At 38.9% G+C, this 19,068-nt stretch overlaps 1 protein-coding gene across 7 annotated transcripts in view; it reads right to left on the bottom strand.

Annotated features, from left to right (window-relative positions):
* The window catches only part of LOC126473637 (kinase D-interacting substrate of 220 kDa), a 383,513-nt gene that overhangs the window by 61,466 nt on the left and 302,979 nt on the right, over positions 1-19,068 (bottom strand). For all 7 annotated transcript variants that reach the window (XM_050100846.1, XM_050100835.1, XM_050100866.1 and 4 more), the window contains exons 4-11: positions 17,523-17,819; positions 17,316-17,414; positions 17,018-17,209; positions 14,662-14,766; positions 7,601-7,699; positions 3,079-3,222; positions 2,840-2,972; positions 377-541 (exon numbers count right to left, since the gene is read on the bottom strand). In XM_050100846.1, the coding sequence (XP_049956803.1) occupies positions 377-541; positions 2,840-2,972; positions 3,079-3,222; positions 7,601-7,699; positions 14,662-14,766; positions 17,018-17,209; positions 17,316-17,414; positions 17,523-17,819 (1,234 nt within the window). The remainder of the gene's footprint in view (positions 1-376; positions 542-2,839; positions 2,973-3,078; positions 3,223-7,600; positions 7,700-14,661; positions 14,767-17,017; positions 17,210-17,315; positions 17,415-17,522; positions 17,820-19,068) is intronic.

Genomic DNA, 19,068 nt, shown 5'->3' with positions numbered 1-19,068 from the left:
GCAAGGTTATAAAAGATATAATACTGTACTGATGGATGTTATGACCCAGAATTGTTGGGTCTTAAACTAGAGAAATAACATCAAATCTACAGATTTCCACTTGCAGTTATGGGGAAGGAATCAAATACTACACCAATGAACGAATTGCAATGACTGCTGTGGGAGCGATACATAGTTGCTGTGTTTGGTTTTAGTGGTGTATTTTGCACTTACTTTAAGGTGTTAGCAACTGCATTTATTTAGATGGTGCACCAGATTTTGCTCTTATGTGACCTCTGATTTCATTTGTACTTTCAAAGCGGTAGTATTTCATGCAACTGCAAACCAGTTAACAATTTCTGAATATTTCCATATGATTTCTCATAATATTACATACCTCTGAGCTTGTTGAGGAGGAAGGATTTTCCACTTCCCCATTTAGCATAAAGACCAACAGTTATTGGCATTGAAAGTGAAGGTTCACTCAGTATATCAGCCAGGGCACTGCTATATAAGTCGTAGCCTAGCATGTTTTCATTGTCCTCATTAGTGTTCAAGCGGCCTGCAAAACAATTATGTTTTTAAACTGAATCTTAAAAGGCATAAACATCTTTCAACATTTACTTCTGTGGTAGACAAACTCTTGACTCCAATTAAAACATAAAAAATGTGTGAATAATAAACAAATACAGGAACGTTTTGTTTCAAAGTACAATAGCTTTCATTTTACTGATGAATGACATAACCAGTCCATCAGTTTGCTGTTATCAGTTTCGCCCTTTCTATACCATTATCCTTAGACAATATCCATCATACCTTGCAGCTAAAGAAAGAGTCAAGAAAGAATTAGGTTTAAAGTCATGTCAATGTTGAAGATGACAAGAACAAAGAAAAAAAAATCAGCTATGTCCTTTCCAAAGAAACCGTCTCTATATTCATCATAATGAATTCACAGAAAACCAGTCAGGATGGTCAAACAGGGAATCTGAAACCCGTTTCTCCCTAATGCGAATTTAGTGGCTTAACTTCATCCAGGTGGCAAAATTAATAAAGGTGTCATAGTCACCAAACACAACCACATATTAACAATTTCTGTACACAAAGATGACTTCAGTATGAATAAATGAAGAAGGGGTGCAGTAGCAAGCATCTGAATCTTGTGAACACTGTACATTTTTGATGGAATAAAATTACACACATCCAATACATCCAATACATCATAAACATTTACAGAAGAATACAGATATCCTGAATCTAAGTGCTATTTCTTGTATAGGGATGTTAGGAACATTTACCAAAATAAATACATTGTCTTGTAGAAAACATCCAGTAATTCCTGAATTGATACGATAACCCTTTTCTTCCTTTACTGATATTTTCATTGGATCTGTGAACAGCTGTATGTGTTTGGAAAATGAATATAGAATCTCTCACTTGAAACTATACTCAACAACAACAATAACAAGAACAACAACAACAGTTATCATGAATTAACTAACGACACTACAAATTCTGACACTGCGTAGTACTCATCATGGAACTGTCACTGTACCACAGTAAACTGTATACAACAGCACTTTTTCTTTGTCCTACCAATCCTTTCTGTTTTAGAAATGGCTTTGGTGCTGATGTTTCTGTTTCTGCTTCTGCCAGTTTACAACTCATCTTTAGTTTTTGTTATTTTTCCTTGGTAAGTTTATTCTGATGACCATTGGCAGTGGCAAAAACTGGGAAACTTGAGGAAGGTATTACAAACACTAGATACAATTAGAGTGATTCATCCAGTTTATTCTGAAAAGCATGTGGCTCTCAGAATTATACATCCAAGACATTACCATGGTACATAAGATTGAAAATATGGTATAAAATTCACTCTCAGGACACTACATCCCACTGAGTAAGGGGTACCATACCTGCTTTAAAATCTTGAATTGAGTGATACTTGGTTTAAGAGCAGAACTTCCTTACCAAACACTGAGGGCACCTGACAACAAATGTTACAGAACCTGTGTCTCCCACCAGGGGTGGCAAGGGGAGGACTATGGGGGCTCTAGCCTCCCCCCGATCCCCCCCCCCCCCCCCTCCATGGAGTATCATATTACACTGGATAAAATGACTTCAGATATCAGCAAATATATTACTCCGACAGATTCAATCACATTTTTTACCCTGATCTCCAAAACAGTTACCAAAAACTACTTTAAGCAACACCAAATTTTACCAGTTTGTCGGTACAGTAGCCCCCACCCTTGACCGACTTCTAGAATCGACCCTGTCTCCCACAGTTACTTCAACTTTAAATATGCAGTCAAAAGATACATACACTAACAAAGATAGTCAGTAAGTGTCAATTTTTTATTGCAAACCATAACAATATGAAAAATTCTGAGTAGATTCTCTCATAAATCTGTCTTGCAAAATTTTCAAGGCCAACGAAAACAAACTCTACCGTCAATTTTATGCAACGAAACTTCAATGACTGACTGGATTCCCCTCCCCTTCTGCTCTTTTCTTCTACTTCATACAATATTTCAGTTTCGAATGATGCACAATGAAGGCAATCACACGATGAGTTAAAATTATACTCCACGAGTTAAAATTATACCAATTGCACATTTACAACAAACACATAAGAAACTAAAAAGGATCATTCCAATGTTCTGGCTAAAAATGATTATTTAATTTTTGTCTTTTTACAAAATCTAATTTCTTGGCTATGATCCTATAAATTTAAGAATTATGAAAAATAAGGCTGTGACAGCTTTCTACAATACTTAAGTGTAGTAAATCACACTCATCAAATTCCACAATATGAGAATACATTAGTGTAGAAATATAATTTACAGTTAACAATACTTACGAGCCCCAAATATCTGTCCTAGGATTGTTTTTTGATGATTCATATCAATATTGTATGGTGTTTCACCTGCCTTATTTGGGCAGTATAGGAGTTGGCTGTTCTTTGGATTACGCAGCAGAATTTCCACTATGCCCTACGACAAAATCATTATTACATTTAAAGGTGAAATTTGGCCAGTTCTGTTCATTGCTTATACTCACAAGAAAACTCTTCAAACATAAAATCCTATAAAAGTTCACCTTTGAACGTGCACGCATAGCAATATGAAGTGCGGTGTCTCCTTTTTTATCAGCAGCAGAAACTTTTGCTTTCTTGTCCAATAGTAACTGTGTAATTTCTGCATTTCTTATTCGAACTGCCCTTAGCAATGCTGTATCACCATCCTGAAAGAGAACATGTAATCATTTTTAAATAGATTCAGATTAATTTATATACTTATATGTTTGTCAGGATGTCAACAAATAAGTCACAGTGTACCATAGGGTAGCTTTTTTGTTCCTGGTATATATAAATGATTTACCTCTTTACACTGAAAGCAAAATTATTCTTTTGGCTGGTCATACCACCAGCATAACCACTGGCACAAATTTACAAGATACCATAACAAAAAGCAAAATGATATTTGAGTCTATCTCACAGTGGCTTGTAACCAAAATGGAATACATGGTAACAGGTATCCCTGGCATACAGAAACAACTGAAATAGTTAAAAACAAATAAGCTACCAGGTCTGGATGGAATTCCAATTTGGTTTTACTAAGACAATGAAATCTCAAGTGGCCTTGATATGGAAAGAATAACAGAAAATATCAACATATTCTATTGCAATCTTCTAGATAATTTCACTGAAGAAGCACACACATCAGTCAGTATTTGGAAATGTGACTGCAACTGAAAGATATATTGCTGAATCAAGCCTTGCCCACTCTAGTTTCAGCCCCAAAGACAGCCCCTAGCTTGCCAAAAACCACCTGCTCCATGGAAAACTGTTCAGGTGCCTAATTACTATATTTATATTTTGTTTTCATTGTAGTTAATTAGAAACACTTGACATAATTTCTAAAGTCTGTTTAAACAGTGCCATAAACATCTTTATTTACAAAAATTTGTTCTTATTTGTTGTAACAATTTTTTAACTTTTTTGAAAGACTGATTTCAGTCGAGTAACGGAAGACTATGAACTGACATACAGGGTGCGGCAGCGTTCATATTGTAATTTGACTTGCGTAGTACAATGACGTACTGCAGGAATGCTCGCCAGCTTGTGCTGCATTCGTGTACTAATGAGCTGCCATTTCGAGTGTGATAGTGATACGGAGCGGTGGAGTGCACAGCACTGTGCCTTTACTGCTGAAAGTTATTTCAAGAATAACGACTCTGTTTTTGCTACCCAGCGCCTATTTTGGCAACATTTCAACTTGGGTCATCATGGGAAAGTTCCAGATGGATGGACCATCGTGAGGTAGGTACGTGCACTTCCAACCACAGGTTCTGTTTGCAATGGCAAACTGGGAAGAAGTGAAAAAACTATGTGGACACCAGAAGCTGTGGAAAATGTTAGTGCTGCACTGTTTCATAGGCCAAAAAGATCTGCTCGTCGTCATGCGCAAACTGTGCATATGTCTGATCGATCATTCAGGAGAATATTGCACGTAGATCTCCATTTTCACCCATATAAGCTGCAGATTGTTCACTAATTTAGGCCTCGTATTTGGGTTTCACGTCAAACAATCTGCTTAACCACGTGTGATCTCCTTTGCCAAAATCCACAAATGTTGCACGCCATCCTGATGTCAGATGAAGCTCATTTCGAGTTATGTGGTTCAGTAAATAAATAGAATATGTGTTACTGGAGAGATGTAAGCCCGCATGAACTGCACATCAAGCCCTTGCACAGTTCTCATGTCATAGTGTGGCGTGGAGTTGCTTCTTTTGGGATTATTGGACCTTACTTCTTTGAGGATGACAGCAGTGTGGCTGTAACTGTCACCAGCGAACGCTACCTACGGATGCTGCAAGACTTTGTTCTTCCCCAATTAGATATGGTGGATGTGGAACAATTATGGTTTCAACAAGAAGGAGCAACCTTGCATACAGCCAGAATTTGCATGGATTTCTTGCAACAGACATTTCCTGGTAGAGTAATTTCCCGTTTTGGTGATATTTCCTGGCCACCCCGCTCACCTGACCTTCCATGTGCAGACTTTTTCCTTTGGGACTACCTGAAGCAAAAAGTGTTACGAACATGTTGTGACACCATTCCTGAGTTGAAGGATCGCATCAGAACTGCCGTCAGCAATGTCCCAGGGAATACGTAACGCCGAGTTACGGAAAGCTTCCAACACCGCCTACATGAATGTGCAGAGGGGCTATCATTTGACAGGAGTCATATCCAAAAAGTAATCCACGCAATTAACAATGACTTACACATTAGTAAACAGCATACCTTTAACTATTAATTGACATAAGAGGTAATAAACAAATTACAGTTACTGCCAGATGGTGTGTTTTTAATATCATACTATGAACACTGCCGGACATGTAAGAACGTGGCTAAAATGACCAATGGCAGATAATCGTCTCAATATTTTGTGTGTGGTGTCCATTCATTCAGACAAAATAAAATCACTGCAAGTCTTCTTTATTTAAAAAAATGGTACATAGTTAGATGCAGGAAGGTGTCAAGATGAATTCTGTTTTTGTTTAAGTAATGCACGTATGTGAGGCTTTTTGCACATATTTCCTTAATCCCATCTTCTGTTTTGCTCTTAATATTACCAAATTGGTAACAAAGATGTAACAGTATTTCAAACTAAACTTAATATATTCAGAATAATAGAACATTTGCATCATCATTACAATCAAAATTTGCAAACTATTGTGACAGACATTTGCTCTAATGAATTTATTGTGGATCATGGATTTTTTTGTGTGCTATAACTGTATAGAACAGAGTGTAAAGTATTGTATTCACACTTTTCAACGGACTGATAGACAAAATTGTAAAATGCAGGAAACATAAAATCAATTATGACTCACAACACCTAAAAATTATTTGGTCTGAACACATATTAACTGGACTTGTCTCTTGACATCGACACTGAGACACGTACTGACACAGCGGTCTGTCTCAAAACACACCTTTCCAAGAGCACATGCAGAATATCCAACCTCTCCCCCATTAACTCAAATTAGACCCCTTATTAGTTAAAATTAAAATGTGTGAAATACAGCAAATTCACTTAAAACCAATATGCTGCACACTAGAGCATCTGTCAAAAAGAATACTGCACACCAGAGTATGGCATTCAATCCAGGCATCGATTGATATGACACGAGGGTAGAGATGGCAGTTGGCTAGTCACCGATAGTTAGAGAGATAATGATGGGGTTGGATATGATAGATTGAAATGATAATGACTTGGAAATGAGTGATCTCAAGCTCTTAGCAGCCACAAGGCCTGCCAGTGCAACCAGACTTCATTTCTGTCATACATTCCGAGGTCCCACATGTGCCAGTTTCAAGACGAATGGCAACGAAGGTAGAAATTGGTTGTCAGTGTCTGGTATGACTGGAGTAGGTGTGGGATGCCTGCTTCGGAGTGCAACTCAGTGACCCTGCTGAAATGCGGAGCATGAAACGCTTGCCCCAAGGCTACATTTTGTAGCACCTACAGCTTCTGTATCTTGTCTGAAGCACCATAGGCCCTCTTGGAGCACACTCCAAACTGAGTCAACATCAATATTGAAATAAGTAACTACACAATGTAATTGTAGAACACTGCTATTAGGTGCATTCAACAAATTGCTCACTGCAATGAAGGTAAATCTGACAACTATACAGAGTTAAATGAAATGACCTGCTTTTTTTCCGCATTGTTGATTTAAATCCTACTGCGTTCACTTTATCAATGAATGCCAACATTACAGCTACCACTGACTTGTGCTATCTTACTGAACCTCACTGCTGAACTAGTGATGCCCAATACATTGGTTGCCGTACCCTTATTTGTTCTGTAGCTTTGGTAATGGTTACTAGGTTTTGATGTATTTTTGTTTTAAATAAAAAGGTGTGACTGCTCAACAACAGCTGTGGGGAAACATAAGATCTGGAAGTGGAGAACAGGATTTACTGCGAGCTCGTTTTATGTTTATAATACTGATCAGATACTAATGTAGCACTGTAAAAACCAATAGGAAAAATGATGTGCAGCTAGTACTGTCCTCAAAATTTCTAAATCAGATGAACCAACTTACAAATGGCCACAGTTTGTTACAACTGTCCAGGCAAGATAACAGTCATTCTAACATTGTGATCACATTGCACAATACAGTACCCCTAACTGTAGTAAACAATTCTCTTCTACCCACTGATTCTACCTATGCATCACTATCATAGCAATACACCTCATGTGAGCAAACACGTCAATGTTTAGCGTACACCTTTCTCGGATTTTGCTCACACTGCCTCATTTGAACACATTTGTATGATGATATTGTGCCCTTTTACGTCAATAAGCCACAGCAGCATTGGCTTTCCCATTTCCAAATCATTTAATAACCTTCACAAAGCCAGCTTCAGTTAACACTGATTTTCCCAATGTCAAAATGGGTCTACATGTTTATCGTTTTTCTGCTGTCAGTCACTTATATTAGAACACTGACTGACGTCATTTGGGTGGACTTTCATGTGATGCATTCTCCACAAATTTTGGTGTAGTAAATTCTTTCTCCAAATGCAACACAAAAATCAATGCTGTACCTTTGTTGAAGTTTCCAAATCAGGATTAGCTGTCAGTAAAAGTTTCACCATTGCTACATTGCCTTTCTCAACAGCCCAGTATAATGCTGTTTTCCTGTCCTGGAACAAACAAAACACATCTTTTACACACATTAAAAAGCATCATCTAATGTTTTAATTTAAAACTGTTATCAAAACAGGTTTCAAATTTCTATTTCATGTATTAGCTGATTCACAGTAGTTCTGCTAAATTTAATTCTTCCACCTAACATTTCTCAGTTGTATGCCATAATAAAGAACCTATTTGCCACATAATCAAGTTACTACAAATAAGTGAGTGAAGAACAAGCTTTTGATGGAAATTATTTAAACATTTACAAGTGCATAGTATTTTTTCATTTACTTTGGTAACACACGAGATATATTGTCTTGTATCAGTTACATAAAAACTGTAGCCTCATTCATCTGTCTCTGGCACAAGTGCTATATGATTTAGATCAATCATCAATGGATAAATAGATCTGTCATATTTCATCACATTAACACATGTGTACAATCTTTGGAAAAAGTTCTTTCTGTATTCTGTTTGCAGTCATCAAACAAAAATATACTAGAGATAGCAATCCAACAAGGACTACATTTAAATCTGAAAAACTCCACAAGCCTATGTAATTATATCCACATGCCTTGTGTGTTCACTGTAGCTGTAAAGAGGGGTGTGTGTGTGTGTGTGTGTGTGTGTGTGTGTGTGTGTGTGTTTTTGTTTGTTTGTTATGTCTGAGGAAAGGCATTGTCTGGAAGCTTGTCAATAGCTTCAGTTTTGTTAACGTGCCTCTCAACATCTGAACTGTATGGTGAGTGGTCACATTCACTCTCTGTTATTCAATTAACATTTTTCAGAGACTATTACTTACAAGTCAAAACATAGAAAGATGCTAATTATGTCAATGTTTTGCATTCATATTTTGTGTAGTAGTGTCTAGACCAAAGTTACAACACTTGGTTCAAACTAAAATATTCTGTGCATTTTGTGACCAATTTGCTTCATTTAGACCAATCAGCTCCAAGAAATTTTATAATGTGATCATTTTACTTACAAATCAGTTAGTTTTATGTTTTTCAAGGTTCAGAAAAGAAGTGAAAGCTAGTTATGTGAAAAATGGTACACTATTACCTGACTGTTTGTTGTGTAAGTGGTTATATATCATTATCAATGCTATACTCTTCTTTTGGGAACACTTTATTAGCCAAGATCACAAATATCTGTACACTGATGTCCAGTCACATTAATGACCTGTCCGAAGACTGAATAACTACATTTTGCAGCGCAGACCACAGCGTGATGTGCAGCAAGAGATTCAGTAAGGTTCTGGAAGGTACTGACAAGGATGTGGTGCCATGCCAGCTCCAGTGCCTTTATCAGCTGCACTAAGTTTCTTGGTTGAGAATCCACAGCACCAACAGGCTGATTGAGGTGGTCCCACATATTCTCGATTACGTATAAATCTGGGGAGTTTGGTGGCCAGAGGAGTATGTTAAACTCATTCTGGTGCTCTCTGAGCCACACACATACATTGCAACCAACATACACTGCACCTGAACCGTGCACATACACTGCAAGCTGTGTAGCTGTTGCTTTGTACAGTTGGTAGATGCCATTATGCTGAGGAACAAGAAACTGCATTTGAGGGTGGACGTAGCCCCCCAAGGATAGATGTATACTTGGGTTGATCCGTTGTGCCTTCCAAAATGATGAGATCACCCAGGAGCGCCCTCCGGCCTGGATCCTTCCAACATTTGTTGCAGGGTGTTTACTTTCAGACGTTTCACACATACACACCAATGGCCATCTGTCCGATGGAGCATAGTACGTAATTCATCCAAAAAAGGCTACCTGTCATCACTCGATGGATGTCGAGTTGCAGTACTAGCGTGCAAATTCCGGCCTTTGTCACAGCAAGGGTGTATGAACTAGGTGCTTGCTGGGGAGGTCCATATCTATCATTGTTTGCTGAATGGTCATTGAGGACACACTGCTGGTAGCCCATTGGTTCACCTGTGTGGTCAGTTGCTCAACAGCTGCAGGCCTGTTCACCTGTACGCTTCTCCACAGCTGTCATTTACTCCTGTCACATCTTGGTGTTGATTTTGGATAATGCAATTTTGCCATGCAAGGTGTATTTTAACCATGGCAGCATGAAAACAGTTCACAAACCTCGTCATTTCGAACACTTCCATCCTTGGTCTGAAAGCCAATGATCATGCCCTTTTGGATGCCAGATCGATTGCCCCCCCTCCCTGCCCCCTTCCAACAAATTTTATATACCCTCCACAGCTAGGGCCACCACCTGCCATCTGTCACTGGCTATTGTGTGTTGACATCTAACATAGGCACTGGTCACATTAATACACTCCTGGAAATGGAAAAAAGAACACATTGACACCGGTGTGTCAGACCCACCATACTTGCTCCGGACACTGCGAGAGGGCTGTACAAGCAATGATCACACGCACGGCACAGCGGACACACCAGGAACCGCAGTGTTGGCCGTCGAATGGCGCTAGCTGCGCAGCATTTGTGCACCGCCGCCGTCACTGTCAGCCAGTTTGCCGTGGCATACGGAGCTCCATCGCAGTCTGTAACACTGGTAGCATGCCGCGACAGCGTGGACGTGAACCGTATGTGCAGTTGACGGACTTTGAGCGAGGGCGTATAGTGGGCATGCGGGAGGCCGGGTGGACGTACCGCCGAATTGCTCAACACCGGGGCGTGAGGTCTCCACAGTACATCGATGTTGTCGCCAGTGGTCGGCGGAAGGTGCACGTGCCCGTCGACCTGGGACCGGACTGCAGCGACGCACGGATGCACGCCAAGACCATAGGATCCTACGCAGTGCCGTAGGGGACCGCACCGCCACTTCCCAGCAAATTAGGGACACTGTTGCTCCTGGGGTATCGGCGAGGACCATTCGCAACCGTCTCCATGAAGCTGGGCTACGGTCCCGCACACCGTTAGGCCGTCTTCCGCTCACGCCCCAACATCGTGCAGCCCGCCTCCAGTGGTGCCGCGACAGGCGTGAATGGAGCGACGAATGGAGACGTGTCGTCTTCAGCGATGAGAGTCGCTTCTGCCTTGGTGCCAATGATGGTCGTATTTGTGTTTGGCACCGTGCAGGTGAGCGCCACAATCAGGACTGCATACGACCGAGGCACACAGGGCCAACACCCGGCATCATGGTGTGGGGAGCGATCTCCTACACTGGCCGTACACCACTGGTGATCGTCGAGGGGACATTGAATAGAGCACGGTACATCCAAACCGTCATCGAACCCATCGTTCTACCATTCCTAGACCGGCAAGGGAACTTGCTGTTCCAACAGGACAATGCACGTCCGCATGTATCCCGTGCCACCCAACGTGCTCTAGAAGGTGTAAGTCAACTACCCTGGCCAGCAAGATCTCCGGATCTGTCCCCCATTGAGCATGTTTGGGACTGGATTTAGCGTCATCTCACGCGGTCTGCACGTCCAGCACGAACGCTGGTCCAACTGAGGCGCCAGGTGGAAATGGCATGGCAAGCCGTTCCACAGGACTACATCCAGCATCTCTACGATCGTCTCCGTGGGAGAATAGCAGCCTGCATTGCTGCGAAAGGTGGATATACACTGTACTAGTGCCGACATTGTGCATGCTCTGTTGCCTGTGTCTATGTGCCTGTGGTTCTGTCAGTGTGATCATGTGATGTATCTGACCCCAGGAATGTGTCAATAAAGTTTCCCCTTCCTGGGACAATGAATTCACGGTGTTCTTATTTCAATTTCCAGGAGTGTATGACTGGACCATGAATGACCAATTTTGGAAATTACATCCCAGCATACATTCATAATTAACACTTTAATACAAATTTTACTGAAAATGTTTATATTCTATATTGTTTGATATTATACTGTATACTGTGATGTGTAGTAATGCACTGCCTTATGCCTGTTGTGCGCAGTAATGCACTGCCTTATGCCTTGTAATATATCATTTAGTACTGCACATATTTCTGCAACTTTTACTGGCTTTAGTATTCCTTGAGAGGCTGGTTTACAGTCACAGTCAACATGTAACATCAATATGTACCATTTGACACAGTTGCTTTCTGACAGTAAATAGACTCTTCCTTCTCATCCCATCCAGTAAGTTTCCACTGATCCGAGGTTCTGGGCAACTTTTCCCAATTCTCCCCCATTTCCTAAAGCCCATCAGTCCTTTTCCTTCACCTCTGTTTCTTTTCCTTTAACTTTTCTGCCAGAAGAAGGAACCACAGACTCTTGAAAGGTCGCAAATTTCAGTACTTTTATACATGTTCTCTTGCTTCCCCTTTGTGAATATTTTTTTAACCATCCTGTTTCAATGTAATTTTTTATAAAATTGTCATTGTACAAGAGGTCATCTTTGCATATAATTTCCAATATTTAATTAATACATAGACACTGTTTCATACCACATGTCTTACTCACAATAACTCTCTGTAAAATGCTCAACTGAGATCAACTGCACCTCACACAGTCAACTAATGGAAATTGTTATCACATGGCTTTAACGCATTACCATAATTTTGTTTTTAACTGTTATGTTAGTTGTATGTACACAAAACCCTTACAGTGTTCCAGTTTAGCCCACTGTACCATATAATGTTGTGTATATGACATTTGTATCTTTCATTATTTTTCATAACTTTTCACACTTTGAGTGCTTAAGCCCTGGTATGGGCCATCTTCAGTGTTTGGACTTGATGAAGAACATTGAATGTAACACGTACCTTCTCTCTGTCAATGTGAGTGCATTTCAACATTATCTGTTATGCAAGCAATAATTTACAATGTTATATAAAGTGCATGTTCAGTCATATTATAAGTCCATGCGGCTGTCTTTGTATAATATATTTTACATATGATTGATGTACGGTACCATTGGTTTTGTTGCAATATTATACATATTGGAATATGTTCTTCACAGATAAATGTTCCAACACTACAACAATGTTATGGTTTACTGTAATGTGGTCATCCAAATTTTATCTCGTGCACCATTTGTGATTCTATCTGTGAAGCTCTCTGCCACAATAATTTTATATTTTTTATATGTTAAATCCTGCATCATTACAACCTGTAAATTGTTTTTTATATCACTGTATATTATTATGATACAGGCACACTTGCATCTGTGTTTCTTTGTTAATTTATGACCCAAATCTGAACTGGCGCCTGGTGGCAGCTCAAGCACCTAAAAGTCTGTTTACAAGCTATCTCTCAGTCTATCTCTAACTGTCCGCAGGGACAAATTTTCTGATACTGTACTATGTGACATGTATTTTGCTACCTACTTATCGTACCATTTCAGTATACCTACTGCATTGTGAAATGATTGTGAGGTATGTTTCTCATGAACATATCTCAAACATATGTTTCTTTTTTGACTGTAGATACCTTTCCATATAGCCACTTTTAATTTATCTTGCAGTAAAATTGTAGACACTACTACTTTGTACTATGTGGTACATAACACTATTGCTATGCAGTCTATTTTCTTGTGTTTGTATTCCAGTTGAATACTGACCTGTATATTTCTAAATATTTTACAGGTCTGAAGATGGCAATTTTTATTTGGCAAAACTAGTTATCAATGTACACAATTTATGCTCATGCTAATGAAGTGTTCCCGAAACAAGGGTACAGCATTTACCCTTCTGCTCTCTCTCATTCCCAAGGTGCTGTAGACTTATATGCGTGCCGCTTGCGTTCATCTATGTGTTTGATGGTGAGCTGCTGACCTCTCACTGCTGCAGACGAGTTACTTCCATATCTTGGTGAATAAAAAAGTACTGAATATTTATCATACAATATTTGAGCAAAATGGCTCTGAGCACCATGGCACTTAACATCTATGGTCATCAGTCCCCTAGAACTTAGAACTACTTAAACCTAACTAACCTAAGGACAGCACACAACACCCAGCCATCAATATTTGAGCATATTTGCATGTTGTCATTTGGCAAGAAACTTCGTTTCAATCCTCAAATAGTTAATGAAATATTATTATGATTGCATAATTCGCAATGTGTAAGGACGGAAATGGGTGCACCATCCATACCTTCCTTCGGATATAAAAATCAATAATTCGATAGCGAAAGGAGATATTGTTCTGCTCTCAATTTTAAATAAAATTTTGGTATCTTATCTATATTTCATGCGCTGATATGTATCAACTAAAATCAACCACATGCAAAGTTTACTCAATGAGTTTTTACCCCTGCACACACTTTAAAATTGTGTGCAACATATTACTTAATTTGATGCTGCACAGTAAGTATGATGCATAATGAAAATAAATTCAGCTGTTTATCAAGTGAAAGTATCTGACTGTAAGATATGGAATTTTTTCATCTAATAGTTTTCTTAAAATCAGATGATTATCTCATCGCACAGAATCCCATCTCTCTGCACAGGCACCAGCATTAGTCGAGCGGTACAGCCATAAGAAAAGTCACCCTCAACACTGAATACAGAGGGCACATCTGTAGCAGTGAAAAGTTTAACTTTCGATATGTTTCAGTGTTACCTCAATCCCATTTCATTTTCTGTGCACATAGATAAGTTATCCTGTATGTCATTGTGATTTAAAAAATTATATGACTGTATAATATGCCCATAATTTAAATCTCAGCGACGGGTTTGTAAATTGGCTGGGATTCATAAATTGAATCCATTATGTGCTTTACTATTTATGTCCTCTTCACAATGGTGGTCCCTTGCTTTAAGCTCCGATTGTCGCTCACCAATATGATGAGCATTGATATGCTGATTATATGGCTGTGAAGGTGAAGGTGTATTCTTTCATTTGTGTGTAAGTATTTTATTTCAAAAAGCCAGTGATATACATGGGATATTTATGAGTCAGTATGCATTTTTCAGAATGCTACATGCAAAACTTCTTTATGTCAGTTTTCACACATTAACATTTTTCAGCAAACGCACCCAGCATTTTAAATGGTGATAAACCATGGAGTGTCCAACACTACAATGAAAAATCTTACCTTTCCACTAATGTCTACATCTGCATACTTTTTCAGAAGAGCTTCAACAACCCCTCTGTGGCCTCCTTTAACAGCATGAATTAAGTTTGTGTCTCCAGCTCGATCCTGAAATTTAACCAGAAATCATCCTTAAATAGCTGACCAAAATTCACTGCCATCATGCAGATGGAAATTCCCAAATGCAATAAAAGAGGTGTTATATCTTATTTCTAGATAACACAATAGCAGGGGTGGTGGCAAATTGGGGGGGGGAGGGGGCTATGGGGGCTATAGACCCCCCCCCCATGGATATCATATTACACTGGATAAAATGACTTCTTAAATGAGCGAATATCTTACTGCAACATATTCAATCACGTTTTTTATAATTATGTAGCAATATAGGTTGCAATGTATTCCTAACACATTTTAACAAAAGAATAAGAGTGGCAAATAGCTTATTACCTAAACCAACAAATATCATTTAACTAAAAGTAGGCATCTTATTATTTATTATACACATTTTTTACCCTGAACACCATAGCAGTTACCAAAAACTACTTTAAGCAACACCAAATTTTACCAATTTGTCGGTAGAGGACCCCAACTCTCCTTTTGTTAAGCCATATTCCATTCCCCCAAACTCCCTCCCCCCCTTTAGCCCCCCCCCTTGACCAACTTCTAGAATCGCCCCTGCACACTAGTTTCCATAAAGCTTGTGGCTTATTTGCTTAGAATTGGCATGAAAAAGAAAGTTGTACACATAGAATATTAACATACAATATACTTGGAAAACAGCTTGCTTACATGCTTCCTGGACTGTGACCTGGAGAACAGATGTGCACTAAGTCAATGCTGTTCAGCAGGCAGGTAAATGAATTATCTTACATTACCATAAACTGTCAGTTTCTGGGAAAGACCAGATTTTTATTTCACCGAATTCCAGTCAAAATTATGTCTCAGCATTGTAAACCAAGTCCAAAAATAAACATACCTCATAAAATAAGCAATCTGAACACACTTCTGCAGAGCATACTATTTTGCAACTCGGTGGAATGAAACACATCACCAACAATCGTCACTGCAGTGCTACTTCACACAAGACTGATTCATTTTAAAAGTGGTGGTGGCCAGACATAAATTCCTGACTGGTGGCAGCACTGTTGCCACCTCTTAGCTGTGTAGTGCTAATGGCTACAGACAAAAGCAATAGTTGTCTATATAGCTGTAAGAACACTGATACATATGACATAGAAACATTTACAAAATAGTGTTATACTGCAATCAAAACTATTTTCTGACTTATGTTTCACTGTGGCAAACAGTAGGGGCCAGCTGCCATATGACCGTAATTCTTTCTTGAAAGCAACACGGTCACTGTGTTGCCCGTTTTGCATATTGCATGTACCATCTTGTGAAGTGTGACAACACTTTCTTCATCCACTGCAACCTATCAATCACACATTAATTTTATTCGGAGTGTAGACAATTGGTTGAGGTGCGTGCAGTGAAGCTGCTGTGCCCAGACCACTGCAACTGTGAGGCATCTTCTTACACTGACTAGACTACATCAGCCTGTATTTCAGCTCCCTTTTTTTGGAGGGGGAAGGATATGTATCTACTATGACAATATACATAAATACAGAAACTGTGCTTTTGTGTTCAATATTTTGTTTATGTGCACATGTACTAGTTAACAGTTGTTCTTTGTAAGGCAACTGGATGTCTCGTATTATCGTACTCTGTACTTACACAAGTCTTTAAATTGTCAACTCATTAGTTTAGCAAAAAAGTCACTCATCTGAAATGAGGAAAGAAGACACTAATGTTCACTGCTTCCCTATTCATAGTAACCACCTACAATTAGGACATCACTACATACTTAAAAACTATGTTTCGCTCTGTACTGATGAATGATGGTTAACAACAGAACAACGGAGAAACTTTTTGCTGCAAACGCCCATGAGGAACCAAATCCAGACCCCAAATACACACATAATTTACTGAATGCTTTTAATGTAATTTTGGAATTTCTGAGATTTAAAATTTACTTCATAATAAAAAAGATATCCCGTTTACATAAAGTCTAGTGAATAGTGATCATCTGGATATTAGTAAAAATGAAGGGTCAGATTGCTACTTACTGTAAATAGGACACGTTATGCTGCAGACAGGCACAATTAAAAGACACTTACACAGATCTTTCAGCCACAGCCTTCATCAGCAAAAGAGAATCACACACCATTCGAACACACAAGCAAGCACACCTCGTGCACACATGACTGCCACCTCCAGCATCTCGGGCCGACTTTCAATTAGAATAAATGATGACTAATACAAAATGGTATATGTAAAAATACATACTGAATGGGCTTACCTGAATATTAATGTATGCACCAGCATTAAGTAATGCAACAGCTATTTCATGGAATCCCTCCTTACAGGCTAGAGTCAGAGCTGTGCATCCATCCTTGTCTAATGCATTCACATTGGGTTTATGTTCCAACAAACGATTGACAACTTCGACGTGATTTCCTAACGTAGCAACAAGCAGTGGCGTCCATGAATACTGCAAATAAAATTAGCTTATAAAATTGTTTCACTGTGATGACAGAGAAGTTATTCCAAATTCCACAGTACAAAGATTTAAAAAATGTTTATTAAGAAATACCTACCATTCCTGCTGTGTCAACATTGGCTCCTGCCTTCAAAAGGGCATCCACTATTTCTGTATTTCCCTTCCTGCTAGCCCAAATAAGAGCAGTAGTACCATACTGAAATAAACACTTACATTGAAAGAACACTGAATGACTGCATGTAGCATAATGCCAGCACAAATTAATCTTTATGATAGGGATTTGTGTCTGTTGAGAGTTTCTCACCTTGTCACCAACATTAACTTTTGCTCCATTCCTAAGCAACTTTTGCACTATAGTAGAATGCCCTCTGCCTGCAGCCCACAGTAGAGCAGAAAGGTGGAAGTTTCCATGAGCATTTACTTCGGCATTATGAGCCACGAGGACATCAACTACGTTATCTCGTCCTTTGTAAGCTGCCCACATAAGTGCTGTCCAGCCACCCATGTCACGGTGCTCCGTGTCGGCTCCATGCTCCAGCAGTTCCTCACAAATATCGGCATAGCCTTCCTTTGCTGCACACAGTAGTGCTGTCCAGTTGTCCTGTGAAAGGGGAAATCTGGTCAGTGAAACAGGATATTCCACAGATGCACCTTACTTGAACTATATGCAATACAATTAAAAAAGTTGGTACTCATTATTTTCACATTAAGCCACCCTGATATAAAATAAACTTCGCTGAAAACAAAGAAGAGAGGAAGATGCTGAAGATACTTGCACAATGTTAAAGCATGCTGAAAATTACTGGAGGATTTTCATTATTATTCACCAGCCCACATATTTTCTTACAAAAAATCTGTCCTTCAAAAGACATACCAGCCATTATTCTCCAATGTTCCCACATTGTACATGTTTCATGTTATTTCAATGTATATTTAGAACTCTAAACAACTTATATATTTATATCTGACACTTGTGTCCATTGCCAAGAGCATGATATAAATTGTATGAATGGTTTAAGTTCCTATTCCTCTCCTAAGAATTACAATGAGGTAGGAGAAATCAAATGGGATCAAATAATGCCTCATTATACTGGACTATTTATACTTTCTAGAAAAGTTTATACCATACTGAACATAAACACCAATAAAAAAGAACTGTGTTTAGGACTAGTACTCAATACCAGAAAAGTGAATTTCAGATGTTGAGCTCTGCTGTAAATGTTCAGTCTATAACCAAATCTTTCAGATCTGGTTCTTCATTTACCATTAAGAATAATTTCAAATAAAATCGTGTGTATGTTCATAAGTGAGCTCTGAAATTATTGAAAATTTGACGATCCTGGTTATCGAGAAGATAAATGCTTACAGATTGGACGAACAATTTTGCAAATTTTGAATTTACAGTTAAAATCACAGCTCACAATGAATTATCAACCAATGTTATAGCATATCAATTAAAAATGTCTCGATATGACACAAAAATCAGTAAAAACTTGCCCTTTCACCTAGAGAAGGCCACGAATGAGTAATGTACCACTATCTACAATGAGTCCTTTCCCAGAAAAATATTCCATTACATTATAGTACAAAATATATATTTAAATAGAAAATAATCCTGGTAGCTCTTGGGAAAGTATATGAAATTGTACTACGAGGGTTGCCAGGAAATGCACCGCATTTTCTTTCTTCAACAATTCTTTATTCAACATAATGATAACTACACACATGAAAGAATGGTGTTTTATCTACACATCCTATTTTTTCACGTAACCTTCATTCCATTCTATGGCCTTCCTCCAGCATGAGACAAGGGTGCGTATGCCCTGTCGGTACCAACCCTCGTCCTTGTG

Source organism: Schistocerca serialis, chromosome 1 (assembly GCF_023864345.2).
Source record: "Schistocerca serialis cubense isolate TAMUIC-IGC-003099 chromosome 1, iqSchSeri2.2, whole genome shotgun sequence".
Classification (NCBI taxonomy): domain Eukaryota; kingdom Metazoa; phylum Arthropoda; class Insecta; order Orthoptera; family Acrididae; genus Schistocerca; species Schistocerca serialis.
This window is presented reverse-complemented; position numbering and strand designations above follow the sequence as displayed.